The 15,765-nt window shown below is 38.8% G+C and overlaps 1 protein-coding gene across 2 annotated transcripts in view; it reads right to left on the bottom strand.

Annotated features, from left to right (window-relative positions):
- Positions 1-317: 317 nt before the first annotated feature.
- Positions 318-15,765, bottom strand: part of LOC6565422 (netrin-A) — a 52,488-nt gene continuing 37,040 nt past the window's right edge. Inside the window, exons 3-7 of one of the 2 annotated variants that reach the window (XM_001991119.3) lie at positions 8,190-8,339; positions 6,691-6,834; positions 2,476-2,541; positions 2,015-2,360; positions 318-1,288 (exon numbers count right to left, since the gene is read on the bottom strand). In XM_001991119.3, the coding sequence (XP_001991155.2) occupies positions 1,147-1,288; positions 2,015-2,360; positions 2,476-2,541; positions 6,691-6,834; positions 8,190-8,339 (848 nt within the window). In that variant the 3' untranslated portion in view covers positions 318-1,146. Of the gene's footprint in view, positions 1,289-2,014; positions 2,361-2,475; positions 2,542-6,686; positions 6,835-8,189; positions 8,340-15,765 lie in introns of those variants that run through there. The other variant, XM_032738336.2, reaches the window with a different exon arrangement.

The following is a 15,765-nucleotide window of genomic DNA, read 5'->3' as shown; positions in this document are numbered from 1 at the left end:
GTATATTTATTTTTGAAAGCTCATTTCAATTATATTGAATGAACATTTATATTTATAGAAAACAAAAATGCCAGTTTAGGCCAGCTTGCATCTACTTAAGAGATTTCATAAGCAATATGAAAAAATTCATGCGAATATGTACTATATATTTATATACGATGGCTAACGTTGCTATCGTATTGCATGGCAATGCTTCAAGAGGGTGGCAACCCTCCCTGCCACACAGTTCGAATTTCGCACAGTTGGCGCGTAATTCAAATTTCAATTGGCCTGGCTATATAGCATTTGTATGCAGAAAATAACAAGAAAATAATGAATGGGTTGCACTGTACAATATCTATTTATTTGTATGTTTTATGCGTTGTGTTTTAACATTATTCAAGGTTTGATTTACTTTTAGTTATGTATATTTTGTTTGGAGTTGATTGCAGTTTACATTGCTTAAAGTACATATTTATTAATGCTTATTTTGCTAATTTGCTGTTTGATTGAGTCTATTGTAGTTATTGTTCACGGTTGTGGGATAAGTGTTCATGTTGATGTTAAGCATTAATTTGACTCTTATCGTAAAAAAAATAATACAAATCATATAGATTATACATATAAATTTATATATAGTTAATTATACAAATACACATGTTGTTTATGTATGCACGCAGATACTTTCGGTCACTGATAGTCAAATAACAATTAAAGTTAATTAAATAAATAAAATACAGCTATGTAGGCCTTAAAATGCTAAATAAATCAAATTAAATGCGGGTGTTAGTTAAATTAAAGTACCGACACTTTTACGTGGCGAAAACAATCAAAAGGACGACAAAAAAAAGAATACATGTATATATATGTATTTATATGCAATATGTGTTTATATATGTGTGTATATGTGTATATATATATATATAGTATATAGGATTTTGAAACAAAGCAAAGAAACCACGTGGCTACGATTCTATGCAAAAATTCATTGGGGTTGTGACGCTTTGATTTGATTTTCGTACTTATTTTAAGTTCTACAACCTACGCATATGGTTAGCAAAAAAAAAAAGATGGAAAAAAAGAAACAGAAGGTAGATGGTTTATTAAATTGACAGCAAAAGGAGTGACAAAGATGGACACTGTGTCTGTGGGAGCAGGTTGGCACATCTACGCACAACTGCGCGCTCGACGTTGAAAGCGCTTCATGCGTCGATACCAATCGCCCTTCCACTCGATAACTATTGAACGCGGTCCAATGCCCAGATAACCGGGCGGCGCCTCCGAGTCTCGCCCCAAGATCAAATAGGATCTGCAACGAATGCAACAAAAATAAAGTGAGTTTTTGATATCATTCTGTCGTAGTATAGTAATTATACAGAATATAATGATCTGACATTCCTGGTTCTTTCATTCGTTCATATTAATACCTAAAAATTTAAAAGCTTTTAAATAGTTTATGGGCAAGAAATAAATACAAAACACAGCAAATATCGCGAAACGTGCTCTGAAAAAGAAGAATTTCAAAAACAATGCTTTGGCCCCTACCCGTAACCGATCTGTCTCAGTTATTAAATATATCAGATCAACAATTGTTTTGAAATTTACTAACGCATCCGGTTGGACGCCCTTTGGTTTTGCCGTTTCATCCAGTGACAGGAGAACGGAATACAGAACGATAGCAAAACGAGACAATTTACTGGCGAACAACCGTCTAACCTAACCGTATATGGCCAATAACCAGTGTTGTTATAGTTTTTGAAATTTCGACTAACATACACAGGCCGAACTTCTGTATCCTATAGCTCCTCTGGGTAAAACATATCTTGATGATGACTATGATCTTAAATGTTTAGGCTTTACCGTATGAAATACGTTATGGAAGGAACGATTGGGAATGATTGCCCGAAAGTTATGTAATTTCAATAGCAATAACACTCTCCTTTGCCTGCAGGTATAACTACTAAATGTAATCTTTTGTAATTGCTTGGGTTCTTGCGTGGATAATTTTTAGTTAGCTATAGTAATCGATTGCTACCTGTTGACTTTGATCCTTGGACAGCGGCACTCCAAATTCTTAATCGGTATGATCCAGGTCATAGGACCTCGTTTCAGCATTGTATTCGGCATTCCGTAGGCGCTGGTTTTGCTGTGCTTGAATACCGCCTGGATTTGTAGATCGTAGCGCGTGGCTTCGCTGTCGTTGGGATAATCCGGAACGCTGGCGCTGTTGATCCCAGCTGCTGACCGGTACTCGTACTCCTGCCCCCCAACCTGTTGCTGGTCCATTTCGTAGTCCACGTCCATTGGATCCATTGCGCGACGTCGCTCGCTGCTGGCCGCCTCGCTGCTCGTATCGCGGCCAATTACTTTGGCCATTATTGCTGATTAGAGAGAGAGAGAGAGAGAGAGCGAGAGAGAAATATGGAGAAATCAATTGCTTTCAAGGTGGTTCCTTATTTATTTATTTTTTTATTTTTCTGTGCTGTGGCAACATACCGTAATCTCTTTTGCAGTATTTGTTGAGATTTAATCTTTTGGTGCTGATTTTGCACTTTTCGCACACTAAAATAAAGAGAAACAGAGAGTTATTAAAAAATAAGTAAGCGTCGTCGCTTAGTAATGATTTCTGCACAGATGCATTTGTAAATTAGCGCCAGACCTTCGATGTAATCCTCCCTGCCCACCCCTCCCCGTGCTGCCACGCCTACGACGTTTCTTTTTTTGTTCGTATTTGTGTTTACAATTTAATTGCAAAATTTATGTCTTTATGGCCAATGCCAATTAGTACGTCCAACAGACACAGAAACAGAAACAGACGCTGCAGCAGCAGCAGCAGCAGCAATAACAACATTAAGGCGCGATTGGCATTGCATTAAAGCTGCCACGCCCCGACCCGCCCCGCTACACATGGGGCAGTCTAAGGTCGCCATTGCCCTCTTTTGTGTTGCACTAAAATTAGCCCAGCGATCATTTTGCTCTCGGGTGTTGTGATAGCTGGCAATGCAAATTGCATCGTTTGTTGATTGTTGTTTGTTTCGTTGCAAGCGCTGTTGTTCTCCTTCTTGTTGTTGTTGTTGTTCCTTGTATTTTTCTTGGTACACATATTTATACCCATTACAAATTTGTTGAAATGAGCATATCCGTTTTAAGCAGGCAGTGCTCTCAACAAATTTAGACATACTGTTTCATAGTGATATTTCAAAACTATTTCTATTTCGCATCTTGCATCTTAATTATGTTGCAAACTTTATATAATAATGACAGCTCTATTTTATATAATGATCTGACATGCCTGTTCTTAAGCATTATATAAATTATGGATCTTTGCATATATAATATTTCTTGCGAAACAAGAAACATATGCGAATAGCAAATAGTATTGCCCTTTGTGAAACTCTTCTCCTAATATGCCGCGTTGATTTTACCATTTTTAAATCTCTAAATAATTTAAAAAATTAACTAAATATTTTTCTGGCCAAGAGCTTATTTTGTATTTGCGTTAGCACTGAATTGAAGACTGCAAAACTTGCCAATTGTGACCAGTAACTTGGGGAGTTCATCTAGGTGGAGTTAATCTACGCAATTTACGCGAAACTTTTTCCTTTTAATTTTTAACAAAAATCTTCCGTTTTTCCGGTTTTTGGGTGCTCTAATTTACACGTCAACTTTGTAATAACTTTTCCGTTTTCTTAAATTGGAGCGCGTCTGATTGTTTCTTGTTTACCATACAAATATTAAGATGGTTTCATCTGATCGATTGTAGTAATGCCCTCAACTGAATTCCGTCTCTGTGATCTGTTTTATGGCTGATCGTTGCATATTTAATGAACAAAGTACGATGATGATGTGCAAAAGAAGCAGACCAGCTTGCAGAGAGTGTGTGTGGCTTGCTTACTGGGTATCATCTAGTCAAGCACATGTACATTGTTTCGCAATCGTCATTCAGACTGCAGCTGTCAATGTCATCGGCAAGTCGTGACACAATTGAGGCAAGGCGAGTTGCAAATACGAGAACTTTGTGCTACATACATACATATATGAGCAGGCGAGCGATAGATCGATTGATCGATCAAAGTGGGTGGGGAGGTAAGCTTCTAAATTTGGACGAGTGCGCCAACATTTCGTGGATGTCGCCACCAATTTGGTATTTATTGCACGCACTTTCAAACAGCGCAGCGCAAACGAAACCCGAATTTCATTTCACTCTAGTTCTTCCTGTTAAGTGGCCCGGCCATATTTATCGCAGCTATTTGCGGCTCTGGCGCTAAAGAGCACTGGATACGCCCACAAGCCCCAAACTCTATATATATATATATATGTATGTAAAGAAAGAAACTAAATATTGTTGAGCGTCATTCGTGCGGCGCTTGCAACTCATGCAGAGTGACTAGTTAATCATTTACATAATTGTGCATTAGATTAACATGTCATTAAATTTCGCATGCAAAATCAGATGCGAGATGTGAGGTCGATAAGTGGGTGGCGCCCCAGGCAATTGGGGTTTTGCGACTGGTGGTGTGAGTGGTGAGTGCTGGGTATGTGGACTGTTGCTGGCAAGCGGCACTAACTTTAAATTGACTCAAACTCGACAGAATTTCAAATTAATTTAATAAGATTATCAAATTATAAATTCATAATTAATATTCATGTCGAGCTGTCTCGCCCACGCCTCGATTTTGCACAGCTCGTACTCTGCCGTCTCTCACTCCTTCCTGCCCCGCAGCGAACCCTATGCAAGGACTAACTTTTTAGCCATGTGTTTGTGTGTGTGTGTGTGTGTATGTGTGAGAGAGAGAGAGATAGAGATAGAGTGTGAGAGTGAGAGAGTGAGAGAGAGAGTGGGTGTGTTAGAGTTTGTCCATCTTGCTTGTGCGCTTCTTGGTTACAAGCGTGCAAACTTCAACTTCATCTTCAACTTGGGTTTCTCAGCATCAACTTTGTGCTTTTCTTTGCCATTGACAAATAAATTTAACTGACTGACTGCCTCTTTAAGCAGCAACAGAACAGCGCCAGAGGTGGCCGGGTGTGGCAGGAGGTGCAGCCGGGCCACTTTAACTGCAAGTCCTATTTGCATTTGATGATGGATGCTCTTCTGAATGGGCGCCCAATGTGTGTTCGCATTTAGTTCTGTGCATACAGCTACTATTTTTTACACTTTACATTTCTTATTCTTTATTTTGTTTTTCTATTTATTTCCGATTTTTTGCTTTCAAATTGTATTTCAACTGTGACTTGACTTTGATTGAAGCTTATGCTGACAACCTTACAGCTTCATGCTTTGGCACAAGCTCCCACAAAAGACAAAAGCGCATTCATGTTCAAATCTATGCATATATATATATATATATATAACTCAACCAAATCGATTCTTCAGAATAGACTAGCAGGAAAATTCAATTTCCCCTATCTATGTATCTGTGTACTAAGAAGTATGTTTATTAATCAATTTGTTTATTTTACACAGCATTTCCATATGCTTATGATTACGACTATATAATAGAACTTCCATTAGAGCGATTAACCCATATTTACAAACATATGCACATCGCTCTATCCCAATATTCCAGACGAATCTATATTCATATCCTTGAATGATGGTATTACAATTTTATTTTCAAGTTTATAACGCATTGAAGCAGATTTTTATGACCCCATAGGGTGTATCTATTCTTGAGCAGCGTTCAGTTGTCCATCCATCCAGTAGAAGCTATTTTGATAAAGTCTACCTAATGGGACCATTACATTTGTTATCGTAGATTTGTGTATTATAAAGCTCTTTATATTTGGCAAAAATGAACAATCGGTTTTAAGTTGGGGGATCGACATAGTCGATCTGCACCATGGGATTATCCGTTGCTAAATGCAGTCTGCAAATAGTCGGCGGCAATTAGTGGGCATGGCAACAGGCTACTGTGCCGGAGTGGCACTTAAAATTGGACGCCGTTGCTCATTCATGAACAAATTAAATAAAGAAACTTTTTAATACATTTGCGTAGCAAGTTGTGAGTTGGTCGCCGCCTGTTTTTCTATCTTTTTGTTTGCTGCTCACCATTCGCTTTGTGCAAAGTTTACTTTTGCTTTTGCTTTTGCTTTTTCTTTTTCTTTTTCTTTAGCACGCGCCACCTTAAAGCGCCAATAGGATGGGGCAGGGAGGCGGCGAGGCGGCGAGGCGGGTGTAAGGCGGCTTTAGCATGATTTATGCCGTTGTGGCGCATTCTGTTTGCTGCTTGTTGCTGCAAGCACTCTTCCCATTTACCACCATTTACCTTCCACAACCCCACTGGCATGGGCAAAAATGTAACTAAAAGTTGCGTTTAAACATTTGCACTATCTGTTAAGTGCTGAACGCCCACGCGGCCATCTTCTGCCCTGCCACGCCCACAAACGCTCTGAGTTAACAGCTAACAGCATGCAGCTATGCCCCCCCAATGCCTTTGTCTTCTTTGGAGGCACTGGGCCGCCGCTTAACCGACAACCGACTGCACTTTAGCGGATTTGTGTTTTCTCACCCATTTGAAAGGATTACAAAGCGAGAGTAGCGAAGCGGCAAAAGTTTTGCCGTCTGACATTGTTAGTAGAAGCGACCACAGCAACAACAGCAACAACAACAACATCAACAATAGTGGTTAACACACACACGCACCCAATGCTCATACTAACTATGAGAGGGAGACATTGAGAGAGAGAGAGAGAGAGAGAGCACTTACTTACCCCTGCCGCCCTCGGTGCGATAATATGGGGATTGGGCGGCCGCCGATGAGGCGCCTCTGTCCACGCCAACGCCTCCAGTTGACTCATTTGGCTCTGGCGCCGTATTCTGCGTATCCAGCATGTTGATCGAGCGTGGTGATTGCTCTGCAAAAGACAGATTACACATATATTAGATACGGCTTAGCCCTGACTTGGCATTTACTGGTTGTGGCTGACAACATTTGGCGATAAATTTCAAACCCACGCAATTTGAAAATAAATATGTATATCTATGACTGGTATCGTATCTCATTGCTTTCATTTTTTGTACTATGATTTGTAAAATCATCTAGCAGACAGGCATCCCCACAGACAAAGTCTGTGACTGCTTCACATACATATAACACGAAATAAAACTAACTCTAATAAGTTATATGTTATCTTTTAAAATATATATATAATATATATAATGTTAAATATTTTTCAATATTTTTCTTTCTTGTTTCTGATCACACAATTTAAGTTTTCTGATTTTTTGTTTCAATTTATTTTTTGAGCTACGTTTTTTTTTCAACAATGTAAAGAAATTAGTAATTTACTCTATATATAAAATATGAAAAAATATTATATTCAAAGGGTTCTTTTAACATTGCAATATATTGGAAATATGTGAAGAATCAAGATTCGTGTTGAAATCGAACCGTGAACCGAGTTCCAAACAATTTGGTTTTATGATTGTGGTCTTGGTTCAGATATTTTCGAATTTTTGATTAACTCATAATATAGAATAAGTAAAATAAAAAAAAGCAAAAATTGCTATTTATCTTAGGCACGCCAAATATTACATACCCTTTTAGACCGGAATTAATCTGCGGACAATCACATTTTTGTGCAAAGTTCGAATTGATGAATTTGAATATATTTTACTCTTAATCAAATATTTTTCTTATAATGCCTGCCTCAAGTCTACAACTCTCGATCCCACAACCTATAACTCATCTTCAGACGATTGCTCCTATGACAGCTGAATGATACAGTGTGAGTACGAGGAACTTTATGACATGCATATTTTGTGAGTTTGGACAAGATTTGTTGGTTAAAATATAATTTATGCAATGCGAGAACTAATCTTTCGATCTAATAGAAGTTATATTATTTAGTGGTTCGATTCGGGAGTCTTCGTCATCGTAATTGACCAATGTAAAAATGGATATGGACCACGTTTCATCAATATAACTTTAAAATTGAGGAAGTTCAGCAAGACTCAGAAGCGGTCGCGACTATATCGACTCAGCTAGTGATGCTGATCAATAATATATGGGGTCGTAGACATCTCCTTGAATGCATTTTAATAGCTTCTTTAAGGTTATACAAAAAATAAAATATAATATTGCATAAATATGCACTAACTGCTTTGTGAAAACAAAACTGATAATGGGGTAGGGGGATGCAAAGTAATTAAGTGTATACAAAGGTAATCATCACAAGTGAGATCTCGGGTACTACTCGGGTCTACTTACTGATGCATGGTGCGATGTGGGAGCGACTTTGTTGATAGCCGCGGGCGCAGCGATTGCAGGTCAGCCCAGTGACGCCGTCCTTGCAGGGACATTGACCGCTCGTGTTGTTGCAGATCTTATCAGAAGAGCCGATCGGGTGGCACTCGCAGGCTGCAAGAAAGGAGAGAACCAGAACAGATCAGAACGAGTTAAGTACAGTTATAAGGCATTGGGATACGCTGTAACCAGATACAGATACAGATACAAATATGATTATAGATACAGATACAGATACAGATGTTGGTAGAGATTGTTGTTTCACTTGCAGCTGCGTCGCGTTGAGAGCTTAATTGCGCTGGCCGCACTTCAAAGCCTTTTTGTTTTTTGTGTTGCCAATCGCAAATGCAATCTGCACGCACACACACACACAACAAATGGCCATGGAGGCTACTTGAATTCAACTTATTGTTGCTTTCAAGTTTTCTCTTCCTTCGAGTTTCTGGGAAGCCAGCGGGTGACGATTGCCAGTCCCCCACCCCTCTCGTTTCCCGTAGCCAGCTCTTGCTGCTCGCTTATGAGCCGTCGAAATGTGCATTAACAGATAACAGAGAATGCATGCATCCACCCAACACCCAACACCCAGCACCCAGCATCCACTACCCAACAATCACCATTCACCACCCACTGTCGGTTAGCCAAATTGAGTGCATGCTGTCAGTTCATTGCTGGCCAATGTTGCCACACGGCTAATTGCAAATGAGAGTGCGAATGTGCTCGGACCAGCGGCAGTCTTTTATCCCGGGTCCTCATTGCTTGAGTGTATTGCATGCATGCAAACTGACTCAAATTATTTAATTTAAACACGCACAAAAATGCAATTGACCCCAAATCAATATTGAGATTGCCAGCAGTCGAGCATCGCCCACCGATTTTGTGATCAATTGAACATGATCGTTGTTGTTTGATCAAAAGATTTGGCTTGTGGCATGTGGCTTGCAGCATGAGGGGAGAGTACATCAAATGTTCTCGACGTGATGGAATGAAAATGTGATTGAAATCGAATCAACTATTCGTCTCTCTTACTTGTACCCTTGTAGGGTTATTAGAGTTTTGTTTGTGATATGTGTAACGCCTGTGCGATTTAATATAAATATAGATATAATCTTGATCAACATCACTAGCTAAGTCGATATAGCCATGTTAGAATTTTCCTATTTAAAGCTATCTTTATAAAAATTCGCATGTATCCTAATTTTTGTTGCAGGCAGGATAAGTTCAAGTAAGAAAGTCTTTTTTGTTCACTGAAATATCTAGCCCAATTTAACAACAATCGGTCAGTTTTTGAAGTTCATAGTATTATAGTGAAATTTCGATATCGGCCTACAAGGTTTATAATATTTGGCGGTTCTTTGTTGCTTTCTAAGCATATTTTGAAGATCTGATTTCCTAGTATCATCCACTTATTTCCTATTTGTCGCATTTATGTTCTTTAATTAAGATGAGCTTCAGTATGATTTTTTCCATTTTTTGCGTTTTTTTTTTTGTTGTTGTCTGGGCCAGCTTTTAATTTATACATGACGCCCCGCAGCGTTCTACGACGTTTCACTTTGCCCTCCCCACAGAAGTGGACAAATGAGCCTTCGTGGGGGCCACTCATCTGGCTGTGATATATATTATCAGCTGACTGGTCTTTTGCTTTTCAAACTTTGCTTTTTCTTGGGATTGGGCTAGGTGTGTTGGTTAATAAGCCGCTTTCGGCCACACTTGAATTGCAGCAGAAGGAGACCCTCAAGCCATTTGCCTGTTTAAAGCATTAAGTGGGACTGTACTGAGGCTTGGAGTAAGCTGAGACTCTGGCATACAGCATATTGCCTAGGACAGAACTCGCGAATGGGAATAAATGAGTGGGGCATGGAGGCATGAAGCAGAGTGTGCAGCGTGCGTGCAACATTTGGTAATTTAATCCGATTTACAATAAATTAAATGCGATTTATATGCACAGAGCGACACATCCGGAAGATAACAACAACAACAACGACAACAACAACAACAACAACAATAGCAGCACAACAACAACAATGACATTGACAATGACAACAACGACAGCAGACAACAATAATAACTTGCTACAACAACAGCGCTTTAACCATTTTGGCGCTTGTGTCCATTGTTGCTGGCCGCAAGGCGCACTCAGCTATGAGGGGTCCAACAATGTGGCTGTACACATGTATATATATATCTATATATGCATATGTATATGTATGTGTGTGTGAGTGCCAGTATATGCGATATCTGAGCACACACAGCTCGCACGCTGGAATCCTGCTGAAATAGCCAAGGCAGAACAAAAAAACAAAAAAAAAAGGAGCAGCAACAACGAGTTCATTACGCATCCTGTCCCATATCACAGCTATGGATATGAACTCCGTTTCAGTTCCCGCTCTCAACTCAAATATGCATATGTACCGACATATGTAGGTGTGGATGTGTACACGGAGAAAATAGCATTTTCAAAACTGCCAATTTCCTTTCAGTTTCTAAAATGAGGAGTTTCATTTTTAACAGAAATTTTACATCTTTTTTCTGAGAAGTTGAAAGAATTGCATTCTCAATTTGAACTTACAAAGCCACGGTTATAAATTTCTATGGCATGAAAAAAAAACAAATGTATTGAAATTGCCTATTGTTTTGGTTTTAAGTCAGTAAAATCTATTTATTTTCCATTTGCTTGTGCAAATAGACGTTTTCAAATGTGTCTCTTACTTGTTTTTCAGTGTACTATATACATGTGCCAATGTTATACATATGTTTTGCCGTATTTCTGTCGGATTTCGTATGGCATGTGGAGCGCTTTTTTTGCAGACTGACCAGGAGAGCAAGAGATTATGAATTTTCATTATAGCAAGCCACAAAGGTACACAAACAGACATGTGTGAGCAGTAGCAGTAGCATAATCAGAGTCATTGCAGGCACTCAGAACACCCACATTCAGAGAGCCATATCATATGCAGCATTTACAGCAAATGTAATCGAGTAGCTGCATTTTTGTTAAGCTTCAGTCGGTTTCTATTTAATATTTTGCCGTATGCTGCATGCTGTTTGGTCTGCTGATTCATTCAACTGGCATATCAGTTGGCAGGGAGCACCTTTCACTGGTTTGAGTCACTGCGCGAAAGGACGACCCAATTAACTAAAATTGAATCACATTTGACTTGTCTGCTGTGCTTTCGCATACAAGTACACAAATGTCCAACAAAGCACGACACAAAGAGAATCTGTTGCAGCTGCTGCTGGCTCCGCATCTCAGTCAGTCTGGGCACAACTCCTGCTCCACATTCAGTGCGGTTCCAGCTGCGATGCAGCAACAACACATGCTGACTGACTGACACGCTGCTCCCCGAAAAGGGCTATTTGAAATATTGGCTCTTAATTAGGACAGCGCACGTGAATCATTGCCAATGTTAATGAAAGCCAGCCAAATGAATCAAAGTTACACATTCATCATTTCGAAGCTAATTCACTTTGATCATTACAAACAAAGACCACAAGAAACGGGGAGCTAACTTTCAAATTTATTTGTTGTGTGACTCAGTCAACTGCTAGACTTGATTCAATTGTTCACATAGTTTCAAAAGTCCAGAAGACAGTCTGGCATCATAATTTGTAATAGATATTTTCAATATTTTCAAAATAAATCCAGTAGGCAGACAGTAGACAGCATCACCATTTTTCATAAATAACTTTTATTTAAACAAAAATTGAAACTACATTTTAGAAGATAGAAAGAAGAATATTATAAAGATATTCAATGCCTATATTTTTGAGTACTCTTTTATTACTAACTTATAATTATTTTTATAAAAATATTTCAACTTTATTTCAGTAGTTTGAGCAGTAAAAATAGCATTTAAATGAAAAAAATGTGTACAAAAGAATGAATAATTGATTTATATTTATTATTCATTTACAGTTTGTTGCTAGACGCTTCATTAAAAACTATAAGCTTGGCTAGTAAACAAACTATTGATCTCTGTTTTTACACCTGCTAAAACACATTTATGTAGACACCTGTACAAATTACGATATCCATCAGTCACAGTGCAGTAATTTCGGGGCAGGCATTCAATTTATTTACAGCTATTGCCTACTGCTTGCGGCCTATTTTATTTTAATATATGTAACACACACATATATATATATATGTATATGTATATGTATATATATATATATATGTATATATAGATTTGGGCTGTGCGCTGATTCACTTTTATTTACAGCGCTCAAAATCTGTTTGGCTGTTATTTATTTTGTTTGGCTTCCTAAAAATTAATTAACCAAAGTTTCACTCGCACTCACGAGTATACTCAGACTCGCACTCGCACTCGCTATTGCATTCACATTCGCACTCACACAGCGCGGCTCTGGACGAAGTGTAAACATCATAAAGCAAATCAAGCGCAATTTGTTATTGTTTATTTCTACTTTGCGCAAGCGAACAATCTACAGAAATATCCACGCCCACGCCAACGCCAACGCCCACGCCTACAGCCCCCACCCCCACCCCCACCCCCACCCCACCTACAGACTTCAACCTCAACATCCCGGCACTTAGCTGACCGCAAGCAGAAAGTGCTTCGTCGTCGACGCAGCGCCCACTTCCCATCAATTGCCATAAGATTTTGGCCCCAAAATTTCGTAGTCCAGCTGAAAAAATGGTGAGTAATATAAAAGCACAGCTGCCACCAGTCAGCCAGGGGAAGGGGTTGGCCGCAGGGTGGGCGGGGTGTTGCGCCTGCTGTTTGTTATTATTAGCAAAAAAAAAAAAAATCATGCAATTTTCAAAAGAAACCAAACACAATATAAGAATTATGAAAAGATTGCCTTGTCGAGTCGAGTCGCAACCGAATGATTTGCCGGGTTGCGAGGGATTACACCTGGCCGATTCAGGTGAACACTAAACAGACTACGCTTTACAGCCAGATGGATGCATCTGGCGGATACCCGATTAGATCATTCTAGTTGCAATATATATAGCAAAATGAATACCATTCGCTTAAAGTGCGAGTGTATTCATACAACCTCAACACCAACACATGACTGGTCATAAACATTTCAAACCCACACAGATATGAACTCCTTCAACGAATTCATTTAGAAAAAGAAAATTACACTGGCTTATTAAACACAGGTCAGAATTAAAACTGTATTTCAAACTCCCAGTATTTAAAACCATGTTTTTTCCAACAAAGTTCAACACAAACTCAATGTCAGAGTCAAGCAAACCCATTAAAACATTAATGGACATCATTGCTCTGCCTGCTGAATAGAAAATCGAAGCTGAAACTGAAAATCACGCTACACCCATACAAAAGCATCTCAATGTGGATATAGGACATCCAGCATCATGGGGAAGATTGTTGTTTAATTTGTTGAAAAACAGCATTGCCACTGAATCCACATAAACTCCCCAAAACTCCACATAAACAAACTATATATAACTATCTATAGGAGTTGTTGTTTTACAAGAAGAATGATAGAAGCAAAATAACGGACAACATTAATTCAATTTTCAATTGAATAACCTTCAAAACTACTTCAATTCGATTGATACATTGCTCAAATCAATTCACTATTTAGAAGAAGACTTCGTCCCAACCTCGATTTCGCACTACTCTTTCTATGTCACTAATTTATATTATAATGTTATTAGAAAAATAAATAATATTAATAATAATAAATACATAATATTCATTTACATTAAGTAAACATTGACAGTTTAACCAAGTTAAGCTTACTGGTCTCTGTACAGGATATTGTAGACTAATAAGTCACCTTACTAATCCAAGTATAGTCAAAGACTTAACATAAGACAAAGATTCTCGCATTTGTGCAGGAATTAGGATTGATGGAAGATCTCCAAGCACAGCAGGTCAAACAACATCTTTTGATTTGAAGATACTCTCAAAAGCACAGCATAAAACCATTTAAAATGAACATTTGAATTTTAATTTCATTTAATATCAGGATAAGTAGGCTTGAGCACCAAGTACAAGTATTATATTTTTGTACTAAGCTATCGATTTTTTGGTGCATTTAAATAGAGTCTCAGAATATCTGTTTTTTACTTTGTAAGGTTTAAGGGAAATTAAATAATCATTGCATATGCAACCGTACGCTCTGCTCTGCTTTTGCCACATAGTTTGTGGATGGGTGTATGTGTGGGTGTGTAGGGGAGGCGTAGGGGGGGGGGGAGGGAGAGGGGGCTGGCGTGGTCTCTTTTTAAGCATATTAATAAATCAACGGCTTCGCACGACGCGACAAAAGTTATGCCCATGATGGCATTGCCTCATTGCTACTGCAAGTGCTGCTGCACCTGCCCCTCGCCAGGCGATCCGTGAAAGTTTATCGCGGTAGCAACTGGCGCAAAAGTTGGCACAACTTTTGCGACGACGCCAAATGAGCAAAGATGTCGCCAACGAATCCCTCACTCAGCCAGAAATGCTGTTCAAGTGCTGGAGGGGGTGCTCCCACAATTTTGTTGCATGTACTAAACAAGACGGCATAGCAAAGTTTTTCGGCGGCAGGTTGCGGAGGCATTTCAAGCGCAAGAAATAAGAGGTCAATTGTATTCAAAAGTTTGCCACACTTTTCAAATTGTGCGTTCAAATTGAGGTGCAGATATAAAAGTCTATTGAAAATTAAACGATGCGCATGAAAGTAGGCAATGCCACAATGTCAAAAACTTGGCGAGCAGAAGGTTGGGGTTGTGGCTGATGGCAGTGCCAATTTGACGCTCGAACAATTTGCACAGCTTTAAATGTCGACTCGCATGCAAAATGTCATAATTCAAATCCCGTGACCCCATCCACACCCACACCAACAATAGCCGCCACAGCCAAAAAGCGTGGCCAGCACAGAGCATCGCACTGGGTGGGTGGGTTTGGTTGGCTTGCTGTGGTGCGGCTTGCCTGATATGCAATGAATACGATACTAAGTAAAATTTGCTAGGGTTGATCAGCCCGTTAACTTTTCATTGCAATGGGGTGACTTGTACACTTAGAAAAAACCAATCGTCCCAAAATAAAAGCCTCGCTCAAAACTAGAAAGTTTTCTCTTATACAAAAAGCTGTTAAGTTAGGAAGAAAATTTAAAACTATAAAGTTTGTTTTTCTATTTTCCAGAAAAGCAAAAGTTTCTTTATAATAGAAAACTATTTCTAAAAAGTATAAATTCATAAAATGTTAATGAAATTTGCTCACTCGACTGCTATGCTTGGAGTTTAGTAATAAAAAAGCTAATTTTGTATATTCTGCGTACACATTTAAAAAAAAAACCCTGGAAAATAGACATATTTTTATACATTTTTAGGATAATATATCCCGGAATTAAGAAAAGAAGACACAACCTTCCGTTTGCGAATAATAAGGTCAGCTGCCCTTGGCAGTTTTCTAAAATTCAGGGTGATTATTTACTTTGAGTGTAGGAATGCTGTCTGCTTTTGGGTAATATTGGTATTATCAATTGATTTATGAACTGCAGATACTATTACAGGAATATCCCAATCTTTTTTACAATTGCCAATCAATGAATCTGATTG

Source organism: Drosophila grimshawi, unplaced genomic scaffold (assembly GCF_018153295.1).
Source record: "Drosophila grimshawi isolate 15287-2541.00 unplaced genomic scaffold, ASM1815329v1 contig_848, whole genome shotgun sequence".
Classification (NCBI taxonomy): Eukaryota; Metazoa; Arthropoda; class Insecta; order Diptera; family Drosophilidae; genus Drosophila; species Drosophila grimshawi.
The sequence above is the reverse complement of the archived record's forward strand: the minus strand, read 5'-3'. Positions and strand labels throughout refer to the sequence as shown.